The sequence below is a fragment of the Pseudopipra pipra genome, chromosome 5 (assembly GCF_036250125.1).
Source record: "Pseudopipra pipra isolate bDixPip1 chromosome 5, bDixPip1.hap1, whole genome shotgun sequence".
NCBI lineage: Eukaryota > Metazoa > Chordata > Aves > Passeriformes > Pipridae > Pseudopipra > Pseudopipra pipra.
The window spans coordinates 57,190,946-57,204,682 of NC_087553.1; the positions used below are offsets into that span (position 1 = coordinate 57,190,946).

Genomic DNA, 13,737 nt, shown 5'->3' on the forward strand with positions numbered 1-13,737 from the left:
TTGAAACAGTGAGGCCCTATTAATACTTGAAGGCAGTGATTAAAGGTTGTGGTTTTTTTGTGCAGCTGAGGTTGAATGATGCTATTTATTAATGATTTATTGAGAAGAAGGAAGGAGTGGTATAGAATTTTATACTTGACCTTATCAGTCAAGTTTATAATTATTATAATATTTTTTGCAAACGTTTGCTAGTTTATAATTATTATAATTATTATAATATTTTCAACCCTCATGCGAGAAAAACCCCACACAGTGTGAAGATGGCAAAAGGCAGAAGTATGGAAGCTTTTAATTTAGAAATTTTGTGACCAAAATTCATACTTGTCTGGGAAGATATCTTTTTTGTATGGTATGTGATCTTTTTGCAGTAGGTCATAAACTTGAAAACTGTGTTAAAGAGCTTGGGACTGGATTTAAAGAGAGGGAGGCTTTTATCTATCCTGTTGATCTGAGAACAGCTCTTGAAGAATCTGTTGAGGGAGAAGGGTGTGTGTACCTGCATACTTAAAAGCAGGGAGCACATTTTGGCTCTAAGTCAAATACTTAAAAGCGGGGAGCACATTTTGGCTCTAAGTCAAATTTGCTTTACAGGTGGAATATTTCCTAGTTGCACTCCATACTGCACCACATTGGGCACTGCAAGTTCAATTATGTTCTTGTCATGTTTTGAAGAATAATAGGCTCACTAAGGATTGCGGAAAGTTAAGAAAAGTAGAGGGCTGTCAAACTGCATACTTGCCAAATTCAGAAGTATGTGCATTTTTCTAGCTTTAAGTATAGGTGTAGTAATTATAATAGTAGACAACGTGGCTGTTCCAAATTGCACTGGAAAAAAAATTAGTGGAAAAACTTGGTTTTCTTTCACAATTGCATTAGTTCTTTTGGAGGGAGGACTGGAGGAAGTAATCTGTACCTGTTGAAGAAATTTTCTAACTGCAGGCACCCTTAAGGTATTAGGAAATACTGTATTAAAGGTTTTCTTATAAGGTAACAAATGCCGGGTTTTTTTATCCATGGCACTTCTGAAATGCTTTGTTCTCATGCAGCAATCTTGCAGATAGCACTTTTGTAGGATTTTTGCAGCAAGGATTTTGTATAGTTGTGTTTACTCAGAGAAGCTGTTATTTAGAAGATCAATTGATCATTAGGTTAAATTTGTACAAAGCAGTGTGAGCAGTCCTGTTGAGTAAGAGTGACAGTCTTGGTTTTGTTTCTTTTTAATTGAGTAGATATATTGGGGGCTATAGAACTGAAGGTTTTTTTCCTTGCTACGTATTTTAATATGATTGTTTGGAGTTCATAATATTAACTGTTGCTCTAATTTTAGGTAAACATTACCAAATGAGGAGAAAAGGAAGATGCCATCGAGTATCGGCAGCCAGGCATTCTTCTTCCCCATGCAGTATTAAACACTCCCCCACACGAGAAACCTTGACATATGCTCAAGCTCAAAGGATGGTTGAAATAGAAATTGAAGGTCGCCTGCACAGGATCAGTATCTTCGATCCTTTAGAGATTATATTAGAAGATGATCTTACTGCCCAGGAAATGAGTGAATGCAACAGCAATAAAGAAAATAGTGAAAGACCACCAGTTTGTCTAAGAAGCAAGCGGCATAAAAATAACAAAGTGAAAAAGAAAAATGAAGCTCTTCCGAGCTCGCACGGTATACCTGCTACAACAGCTCCTCTTCCAGAACCAAAAGTACGGATTGTTGAATACAGTCCCCCCTCGGCTCCTCGGAGACCTCCAGTTTATTACAAATTCATTGAGAAGTCAGCAGAAGAACTTGATAACGAAGTTGAGTATGACATGGATGAAGAAGATTATGCATGGTTAGAATTGATAAATGATAAGCGGAAAAGTGATGGAGTGTCAGTTGTTTCACAAAATATGTTTGAATTCCTTATGGATAGGTTTGAAAAAGAGTCCTATTGTGAGAACCAAAAACAGGGTGATCATCAGTCTTTAATTGATGAAGATGCAGTGTGTTGTATATGCATGGATGGTGAATGTCAGAACAGCAATGTGATCCTGTTTTGTGATATGTGTAATTTAGCAGTACATCAGGAATGCTATGGGGTGCCATATATACCTGAGGGCCAGTGGCTCTGCAGACACTGTTTGCAGTCCCGCTCTCGGCCTGTAGACTGTGTGCTGTGCCCAAACAAGGGAGGTGCCTTTAAAAAGACTGATGATGATCGTTGGGGACACGTGGTGTGTGCTTTGTGGATTCCAGAAGTTGGATTTGCCAATACAGTTTTTATTGAGCCAATTGATGGTGTCAGGAACATTCCCCCAGCCAGATGGAAGTTAACATGCTACCTCTGTAAACAGAAAGGTGTTGGTGCCTGCATCCAGTGCCACAAAGCAAACTGCTATACTGCATTCCATGTGACGTGTGCTCAAAAGGCCGGTCTGTATATGAAAATGGAACCTGTGAAAGAACTAACTGGGAGTGGAACAACATTCTCTGTGAAAAAGACTGCCTATTGTGATGTACATACTCCACCAGGTTGCACACGGAGACCTCTGAATATTTATGGAGAAGCTGAAATCAAAAACGGTGTTTGTAGAAAGGAGGGATCAGTCAGAACTGCTAGGTCTACATCAAAAGTCAGAAAAAAGACAAAAAAAGCCAAGAAAACAGTGGTTGAACCCTGTACAGTTATGCCAACAGTATCTGCTCCTTATATCCCCCCCCAGAGGTAAGCAAACTATGCAAGCGAGAAACCTTTACTTAAGTATCTGCTTGATTTTAAACCAGTGCTTTTAGATGCCGACTTGAAGTTTTTGTACATTTCTTACATGCGTTCCTTAAAGGCCTTTCTCAGAGGATTAGTGTTAATTATGTACGTTGTACTTTGATGGAGTTGCATTAAAAATGCAGTCACTTCCTCAGAGAAATTAAATTAGTAAGTGATCAAGTGGTCTGTCTTGTCCTCAGAAATCCTTTTTTTTTTTCTTTGTCAGAGCAAGTCATATTGTGTATTCAGTTGTCATTCACTGTACTTTTGAGAATTAACCGCTGAATTCAGAATAGCAGATGTTAAAATATATTAAAAAACATTAAAAAGACCAGCCAAGTTCAAGGTTAATTTTACCTGTAGTTTTGGAATATGAACTTCTTTTTCTAGTTTAAGAGCCCCAAAATGAAAATTACATGTATGTCTCTACATTTTGAATCCTGTTCATCTCACCTAAATTAAGTTTGAACTTATCCTGTAAGGTCTATATGTAAGTGGGGCAAAAAACCTTCAAGGAAGTATTTTCCTGTGAGGCAGAATAACTTCTCAGGATTTTTTTCTGAAATTTGTATTTTTCCTTTTGCAAATGCAATAGTGTTTATCAAGTCTTGAATGAATTTGGTAACTTGCAGACTTTTTAAAGAAAAATTAGCAAGTACGTGATGGTAAGTTAGTTACTTAATGTAGTCATAGAACCTGAAATGTTCAATGATGTTATCAAACATCTGTCATGTAACTTCAGTGAAATGCTTATGTTACAACAAAAATTAATTAATGCACTTGACAGTTTTAATACTAATCACGTCTTTGCTTGCAAAATTATACTTTATAAGGAGTATTAGAGTGTCTTTTGCAGTTCTTGCAGGAGTTTTTTTATCTGACTGCGAATATAAGCCATGAACACCAGAACTGAAATTGCTTCTTACATTTAACATGCTGTGTTTTTGTATTTTAACAGTTGTGATCAGGGAGCTGGCAGATGGTTTTAGATTTGATGTGGTTGGTGATGTGACTCACCAGAAAGCAGGGATGTCGCAAGTTATGTGTTCATAAGTAGTAACAGAATTGCGGTAGAAACTAAGTTTTTAATATCTTTATTTCAGGAGTTGAAAAATTCAACATAAACTTCAGTTATCTATATCTTAATTTAAAAGAACAGTAGCATCTCTTTTCAGAATTCTTTCTGTTAATCTGAATTAATGCATTTCAACAGTGGAAACAATTTGCGTCTGGGATTTGAGCAATGACAGAAGTCTCTATGGTAGAAAGATACAGTTTTGGCTTTTCTGAATGTTTGAGACATAATATACTTGGACTGAGAAAGGCAAAATTGGACTATTGGGACAAAAAACAAATTTGTTTTTCTGGAGTATTTGATTTTTTCCCTAGCACTTACAACATCAATGTGTTTGTTTACCCCTTGAATTTAATTCTTAGTAATTTAAGAACAGTCATTTGGAAAGTTTCTCAAAACAGGCACCACTTCCATGTGGAGGCTCATTTGCATTCAGAGTCACAGGACTCTGAATGCAAAGGCAATGAGGGCTTTTAAAATAATGCAAGTAAACTATGCCTTTTAAATAGCTGACTCGCAAGTCTCAGGTGGTGGACAATTATAGCTGGTTAAATTAATCTAAATAAGTACGTTTTGAGACAGCAGTTCTTTCCTGTAAGAAGTTTTAACGTAAGAAGCTATTGACTGACTTTGACAAAAAGCTCCCACGTAGTGCTTACAAACATCATTGCACTGTTCTCTGTTATGATTTGCTTGGTAAAATGGTATATTTGTTTAGTGATGCACTGCAGCAAAGCTGAAGTTGACAGTAGGTAACTAATACTGCTATTTGAACAGGAACTGTTGTCCGTGGAAGGGGGGAGTTGGTGTAAAAGAATTTGGCTTTATCCTAATTCGTACAGTCCCAATTGGTAATTTAGTGTGGTTTTGTTTTGCTTTTTTAAAGACAATATAAGGAAGAACATGAGCTAAGAGTTGAGGATTAGAGTGTATGTTCTCAGTTGTGCCTCTGGCAGTTCTTCCCATTGGTAACTTTTTAAACAGCCAGACTAAAAATATTTTACCTTCAGTTTGATATTTTTTTTAATGGTGTCATTAGATGCCAGGAACAGAAATACAAAGACTTTTTTTTCTTTTTTTTTTTTTCTTTTTAATGACTAAATTTCTTTTCAAGACTACAGAGAGGTTCAGCTTTCTTCTATCTATACTTATTTTCATATTTCTCAAAACAAGTTAGTTCCTGTACTTTTATATCAGATGTGTAAAAAATGTGCACAGTTTAAAGCTATTTTAAAGTTGAGCTTTATTATAAATCGCTTGTCTTCAGCTGAGGGAGACCCTTGCCTAAGTACTCATTGTGTAGTGTGAGCATGCTTAGTTTTAGATAACTGATACCTGATAACTGAATTAAAAGCAAAACAGCAATGGGCATATTAAAAGGAAAAGTGATTATGGTGCAGAGCCAAATCTCAATTGTCTAGTTTACTTTGACTGTTCTTCTTTTTAAATTTTCTTTTTCCCTTTAGGAAACACTAGTGTTTCTGTAGGAGTTAAATACATACCCATAAACTAATAAAGAGTTACGTGGATCAATTTACAGCAGTCTTCACTTAAATGATCCCTGTTCTCTAATCTTTTTTAATATGCTTTTTTTCCCTTGGATCTGAAGCATGATTTATCTTTTCAAAGATTTCAAGGAAGAGCAATTAAGGTCTTTATATTACCAGAGAAGAAATGTATACACTCAGTATTTATTTATTTATAATAAATAATTATTTATACACTCACTAGTGCTTTTTTCCTGAAGAATTTAATATTAATGTCTTCAGCATCTGTTGAAATTGAGACACATGTGGAAATGTTTGGTTTGGCTTACTTTCTTAATCATTAATAACTAGACTACATGTCTCCTTGGCATATTGCTGGCTCTTCAGAGTTGGTAGTTGAAAAAGTATAAAAATGTGAAGACCATAGTGATCTTCAAATACTTGGTAGATGTAGCCCCTGAGCACACCTGGTGAAGCTTGAGGAAAACCATCTTCCCATTTATATTTAGTTTAAGGTAGAATGTTCATGTGCTGTTTCCTTTCGCAGACAGTGAGCGACTATTATATGAAAGACTGGGTATTGTAATAACATAGTCTTTAAAAATTCTGTTTTCCAAAACACTTATCTTAAAGTTCAGGATGTGTTAAAAAGACTGATGTAGAACAACATACTTCATAACTCCTACAGAATTTTTGTAGCTCGTGAATTTCTGTTTACCTTTAGGTCAGGTTTCTATACTACTGCCTTGAATGATTTTGATCAGAATTTCTTACACAGATATCATACTCTAAGCTTTTGGCTGTTAAATTACATAGATAGTGTCACTCTGTAGGTCATTTATAATCTAATTATATAGCCTCTCAGACTTTCATCCAGTCATCAGTGGACTACTGATTTAAGAGTGTACAATCAGAAGCTGCTAACCATGATAGGAGATGAATGCTTGCTTCCCATCTCTTTTTTTTTTTTTTAAAGTTTATTTATTTTTAATGCTGGTTCTATTCTGTTCTGTTACCTAGGTTTTTTAGAAAGCCTATACCTGAGTGTCTACTTCCAAACGTGCAGTAGGTCATGTTAGAGCCTTAAGGTGGCTTCAGGTTTCAGTGCCGTCAATACTGACTTGTAACTTGCTTAGCACTTGTAGTATATACGTAGGATGTACACCAGATCTTCTGACTTTAGAAATGTGCTGCTTCTTTACTAGGAAATTCCATTCAATTTTTGCTGAAATATAGAACTGTTGAAGGTTGTTGCTTACATCTTTTACATTACAGTACTGCTTGTATTCATCAGCTTTTTTGATTGTTTAAAGGCAGAAATGAGCTTAGACTAAAAGTCACGTTTCCCGCAGGACAGAACAGCTGTGCTGTGTGGGGAGTAGGATGGGGAAGGACTTTCTCAAACTGTCCCTCTGTATGAGAAGGACAGACAGTACCTGCACTTCTTGGCAAATGGTGGTGATAAAAGTGTCTTCCCATTAGCTAGTTTGACTGAACAAAGTGGCAAATTTGTTCTGGCAGCGTAGTATTCCTACAGGTGATGTGTAATGGTTGAATTTTGCCTAGTTGATAGATTATTTTTTTTTCCTAAAAGAATACTAGAAGCATTTAATTTTGATTGCAGGTCCAGATTTGACTTTTAGGGTTGACTTGCCAATCTAAATCTAGCTTCTTGTCTCTCTTAGTTGTCTTGTACTGACTCTTTGCTCTTTTCTTGTGGATTTTTTTTCTTTCTGTTGCTGCTCATCCGTGTTCTTTATAACTGTTACCTTATTCAGCGAGCAGAATGGATACACAAACCAAAAGGGTTACAGTGTTACCTAGGAAAACTATGTGGTTTTTTAGTACAAATAGCATTGTTTTTCTGTAGTCTCTTGATCTTATGTGTCAAAAGAGGCATTGAAAATGTGTTTACCTGTTTGCAAAGCCAGTGTCAATATCCATGTTCTTTAAAAATGCTGTGAAACTATCATATTGTAGCTGTATACCTGGGGGAAAATAGAATGTGCTATAAAATATTTAATCTTCAATATTTTCAAAACGTACACTGAGATACTGTGTGATCTATACAAGTATTGCTGTTAAGTGGAAGCTGATATTTTAAAGTATATAAACATTTACTTTCATCTTTAGTTTCTGTTTCTACATGAAATATTTGAAATTAAGAAAGTACTTGAAATGCAATACTTGTACAGACAGCAAAAAACAAGCAAAAAAGTCCTACTTTCATAAGAAGTAGGAACACTGTAGGTTGTTGCATCAGGTGTGTTGCATCATAATTAAAGAAGATAATTAAAAGGTTGTTATGAAAATAGGTAAGTAGTAGCAGACAACTGAGAGCAAAAATTACTGAGACTCTTACAAAAATGTTTTCAGCTGTCTTTACAAATCAACATTTATGTTGTGCACATTAATCGATTATGTCGGCCTTTGCTTTTATTAGAAAGCATATTGCTCCTGGTAGTAAATCTGGATTTCTGTCACTGTGTGTTCCGAGGCAGAATCAGTATTTTCTTTTGGTTTATAATTTATCTAGTTGAGCTATCCTGAACTTTCTCACCAAGTAATTAAATGTAATCTTGCTATGTCAACAGAGGAATCTTGACTGTCTCTAAAATGAAGTATGGACCAAAAAAAAAAAATAAATAAACAGAAACTGATGAAATGCAATATAAGGCAAAAGGAACATTTACAAAGTCTTTGGGACACTGTTAGTCTGCATTCACAGATGATGCTTCATAATCATATTTGTGGCTTGTGGATTCTTTTGGGGATCTTTTAAATGTTTTTGGATACTGTGTTTTGGGGTTTTTTATACATTCAGAAAGTTTTTAAGTACAGGAAAAGAATAAGAAATTCTGCTTAAAATTCAACATAAAAAAGCCATTGAAAAATACTGCTAGAGCCAGCACTGCAAAGAAATTGGAAGCTGAATAAATCCAGATTAATGTCTGTTAGCTGTTTATCCTTGACTTTACATGTATGTATACATTCACAAAACCATATGAAAATACTTATTTTAATTCCAGGGGTGCATGATGTGTGACTGTACCTAATACTTAGGCGTACCTAATACTTAGGTGATAGAATCACCTGGATGAAGTGGGAAGGGATGCTCGCAGTTATAATCCACTTATCTTTCTTGTCAGATTGTTTGACTTTGAAACTTTTGTTTTACATGTAGAAACTACTGCTGATGTCATCTTGATCTCTTTGCTTAAATAAAAAAAAATAATATTCCCTAAATCAAGAGAAGAGCTACTGTGGTGTTCAGTAATTTTGCCTCAGTGGCATTTTATTTATTTTGAAGCTAGTTTGTCTTGACTCTGGTTGGCTTATTAAATAAGGATTAATTAATATGCTTGAAAAAGTGTGACTTATTTAGTGAGTTGTAAAAGTAGATCTTGATTTGGAGTAAAAATAATAGTATATATCTGGTATTAAAAGTCACGTGGTTGATGTCTGAGGGGTGATTCCTCTCCCCCACCCTGCAAAAAAAAAAAAAAATCCAGTGCTGTCTCATATTTAAATATGGCCTTTTTATAAAATAGGTATAGGAATATGCTGTACATATAATTTTTTTGTTCTTCTCTTTATTTTGCATGTACAGGGCAAAGAAGCTTAAAACAGATTAATACATTAGTTCTGTAAGGCAGTTAGTATTCTAGAGGTTTGGTCTGCAATGATTATATATGTGATAAAGCATTTACGAAGATAAGATTTGAGTGATTTTATTTTTCAGAACTTCTGAGTTTCACCAGTTGTGTGAATTTATATTATACTTTTTTTTTTTTTGGTGGCAATTAAAGGGAATTGTGTCTTGTGCTATACAAAAACATAATTTTCAGAATGTATCGTCTGAAGAACTGTCTCCTAGCAGTTTTTTTTTTCAATGGTCAAGTTACAGAGTGCACAGAAATTAATAGATAAATACTGAGTTTTCTTTTATTACAGATCAGAAGGTGATTTTTAGTTAATACATCTGATGTGAATTTAGCATTTTGATATTAGATTTCAGAATCATTCTGGTTATGATTACTACAAAAAAAAAAAGTAAAGGAAAATATTCTGAGTAATTTTAAGGAAAAGTCATTATAGATGTATAGGAAGTGACAGAAGTAAATTATGCATGTGATTTTTCTGAGAAGAGGTTTTCCAGTGTGACAGGGTGTGGGGGTTTTTGCATGGTTTTTGGTTTGGATATTTTTGTTGTTGTTTGTTTGTTATTGTTTTGGGTTTTTTCCCTTATCCAAAGATTTGGAACATCACAAATGTAATTATTAGAATAGAAACAAGGTAGCCTGTTATAACTAACAGAGATTTGACTGAAATAACACAGCATTTTCTTCCCTCTTCAGTGTTCTACTTTTCCTGTCCAAACAAAATTTTACAAGCTGTTTGCTCAAGAAAAAACATAAATGTTTCACAGTCATGTGAAGCAAGAGAAAGTGCTTCCTACATGCTCACTCAAAGTCAAATACTATTTAAATACTAGTAAATGTGGAATAAAGAATAGCAACCTGGAGGGACTTTCAGGCTTCAGAAGATGTATCAGTGGATAAAATGTTGGACTCTTACTTAGCCTAGCACAGAAAGGCAAAATCAATAGCTAGAGTTTTAAAATATACAGACAAAAAGGAATGAAATCTGGAAAGTAGTTATAATTAGGAAAGTGTGTATTTTTTACGTGGGGATTCCGCAGACTTGCGTTGCCCAGAAGTTTAAATGAAATCTTTTTCAGTCTTTTCAGGAGTTGATATGTACCCTGTTGGGTACATAGCTGACTTCTGCTCAGTACAAAAGGAGTGTTATCCTTTTTCAAAAGGAAATAAAAACATGCAAATGGATTCTGATTTTTACATAGTTATTCATTTGTATGTGTTGTCTTTGAAGTTGATCAGAACAGTTTGTTTGTTTTTTTTTATTTTTAAGTTGATGTAGTTTTATTTTTTCTTGAGAGATGGGATAACAAAACTGTATGTCTTCACTGTTTAAAAGAAAAAAATAGTATATTAAAAGGTGAGTTTGGCAGCTGCTGCCAAAGATTTTCCATGGGAAGAGTAGGGAGAGTTTCATCTGTCTAAGCAGGCTTTCTGATCTTCAGAAGCTGGAGCTAGGAGGAATAGTTGGTAAGGCTCCAGAATTAATTCCAGTTTCCCAAATAAATGCTTCCATAGCATTTATTCCGTTATTCTGTTTTTCTGCTACGTGTCATTGGAATTACTATAATTGTTCGTAGGTAATTTTTGTGTCTTTCCTACTTCCTCTGAGTCTTGATATTTGTGGAACTTTGCTGAGCAAGGCTTGAAAATTCAAGTGTTCTGGAAACTTAGTTTACTTTGTTGAAATCTGTTCAATTTAGTTTTTTTTTTTTTTTACAATTTGTTCTACCGGGTTTTGGAAATGTATCTGCAATCTTTGTTTGGGAAAATAGGGTTATTTTATTTGCTCAGTTAAATAGAACATAATTGGATTGTTTATAGGTATTACCATAGGTCAAGAGAAGCGGGTATTTTAGTGATACTGAATGAAATGTAAGAGTATTATACAGTTTTGGTGTCTTGCATGTATGTTTAATACTACTGTGCTGGATAAAGGAAGATGAAAAATGACAAACGGATGGAACTGGAGGCTCAAGACAAGTACTGTAATTACAATAAAAGGTTTAGTTCATGTTTAAAAATTGGTTTTAATGGGTATTTGATCTTAGTGTGGGTGTCTGATTTATACAGATTTTCCTATTAAGTTCCTTGTGCTTGAATTACTATAGTAATGCTGTCAAAATCATATAGTTGCTCAAGGAAATGTTCCCTCCAATTTATGTTTCAAAAACCAAAGAATGGAGAGATGTTATAGAAATCTTCATGTCATCATCATGGCTGGGCTTCGCGAACGAAGATTTCGGAAGGGCTCTACCCACGTTTGTTGCAAAAATCTTCATGTGTTTTAATACTGAAACAGTAGCTGTGGGGTTAAAAAAAAAAAAACACAAACATGTATGGTCTGTGGAGTGGTTAGGGATGATTAATAGAAAGGTGGCTGATTATCTTTCATTGGCTTTCTTAAGTTAAACTGCCACATTTTTAGTTACCAAAATACTGGTTTCATTTTCCCTGTAAACCTTTTGCCATAGTTGCCCCAGGGACATATAACTGAAACTGGGAGAGGAAGGTAGTCATGAGTTGAAGAATAAAACTGTGAGATTGGTGATGTGAGAAAAGCACATCTCTTACACTGACAAAAATTATTCTATGCATTTATATAAAAGGTGAAGAAACAAGAACTGAGTAACACATTCAGTTCTCTCAATGCATTGACCAGTGCATTAAGTATATCACCCCTTTACAGGGTAGATTATCCATTGAATGTCTCCATGTGAACAGGAGACTGTAGGCATTATTTGAAAGGTTCAGTTGAAAAAAGACCTTTCCCCGTTTAAAGACAAGCAGGGAATTGTACAATATCCCCAGATCACGTTTGTAGTGCACACCAGTGTTTTACAGTCGGATACAGGCAGGGCTGGGGAAGGGAAGTAATACTGGCTTTCTCAGTTGGCTGTGGCATGAATAAAACAGTTCTGAAAAATGTGTTGACACCTGTGTAGTTTTGGTATGTAGCTCTAAAAAAAGGAAAAGAAGAGTGGGTATGACTTACTGCCAAAACATCAAAAGGCTGCAGTGGTCATCAGCTTGAAGCCTAATGCTTCTTTTATGAGAACCAGTTATAGAGCAGCAGTTACTGAATTTCATGGGAACACAGGCACCTTGTAAAGAATTTTATAATTCCTCTATCAATGTACTTCATTTTAAATCACTGGTAAGTTGAGGGAAAATTATGACATTTTTCTCCCAGTACTTTTGGTATATTTGACTTGCCATTAGAAATTAAAACAATACAGAAAGCTGTTCTCTGCTGATGTGCTTATACTGGGGAAAGGATACCTTAGAAAAAAAATTACTTTGCTGAGTTGTTTTGTGTAGTTTTCAGAGGTGCCTTAAATTCTATAAGCCTTGCCTCTGCATGGGGGATTTGTCAGCATAGTGTAGCAATTAATCCTGTCCTGTGCAAGCCACATCCTGGATTGCAAAATGATAAAGTCTTCAAACAACTTTCCCTTACCTGCTCTTCAGTAATTTGTTGCAGGAGAATAAAAAAGGAAGTGAAATGTGCAGCAAACTCTGTTAGGGGTAGGAGCTTCAAAATCAGTACCCAGGGTGTGCTACTTCTAGGGTTCTACAGCAGCGGTGTTTCATTTCGCCTAAACAGCTGTATTGTGTGTCGTAATTTAAAGCCTTTGGGACAGTTAAAGTCTACTTGGAAGTACCAAATTAAGCAAAAATATGATTGGAAAACTGTGATACAGTTACTGATTGTTGGGGTCTAACAGCAGATGTAACTTCTCATTACGTCAGTAAGTTCATAGTGTAGAGGCTCTGTAGATACCTGCCATGTGAAGTGTCTCAGACCTCTATTTTGAGAAGTATGTTTCCACTATCTGTGTGTGGTGTCTAAATGGAATAAGAACAGCCATTATTTGGTTTTATTTGGAGGGAAGGCAGAGAGGAGTAGTTTCTAACACCTTCTTAAGTAGTTTCTGCACTCAGAATTACCTTCTGTTTATTTGTAATTTTCAAATTGGAGAGTATCTGCTATGAACATCTTTCTTATGCTTATTTTAGCACTTTACTATTATACTTATCTATGAATAGATCAGCTCATTATGTGAATGGGCAAATTTACTTAAAGCTGTAGTGAAAGATGTTTGCTTAGTCTTGCCACATCAGATGGGCATGAAGCCAAGGCACTTTTCTTCATGTTATGATTCTCTGATCTTTCCAAATCAGCTTGTATTTGGCTGTGCTTTTTTTGACTTGGTTCAGTAGGTTTTACTGTTTCCAAGAGATGTGAAAGTAATTACTTGATTTTGATTGCATTCCATAATTAATTGTAATTAGGTCGTTTGAAGTTTAATATGGTCACATCTGTTCTGCATTGAGTAAATCTTTTTGGAGTCTGTATCTGCCCTCCAGTGAAAGACTTACAAGACAGTCTGAAGTCCATCTGCAGGCTTTCTAAGCTTTAAACGAAAATTTTTTAAGACTGCCTAACTGGCATAGTTATTAATTGAAAAATCAGTGTCACTGAGGAACCGAAAGACACAATGACATTGCATTTTGAGGAAAACCTCTGTTGGTTCTGCTTTTACCCAGTGATGACTGAAAGCTCTGTAGCCACAGTTAGTGTAGCACTGAGTAGACCTATTGCACCTTATCTTCTACACAGCTCACCTGACTTCTGGTGAACTCAGGGTAGACTCACTTGTCTGTTTGTCTGAAAAATATTTAAGTTTCCCAGACATTCTTAAAAATCATTTTACCCAAGGTTTACTTACAACTTGACATTTTGTTTAGGTATTTGACTACTTTAC

The 13,737-nt window shown here is 35.2% G+C and overlaps 1 protein-coding gene across 7 annotated transcripts in view; it reads left to right on the forward strand.

Moving 5' to 3' along the window:
- The window catches only part of BRD1 (bromodomain containing 1), a 65,647-nt gene that overhangs the window by 12,716 nt on the left and 39,194 nt on the right, over positions 1-13,737 (forward strand). For all 7 annotated transcript variants that reach the window (XM_064656221.1, XM_064656220.1, XM_064656219.1 and 4 more), the window contains one exon: positions 1,328-2,708. In XM_064656221.1, coding sequence (XP_064512291.1) covers positions 1,342-2,708 — 1,367 coding nt within the window. In that variant the 5' untranslated portion in view covers positions 1,328-1,341. The remainder of the gene's footprint in view (positions 1-1,327; positions 2,709-13,737) is intronic.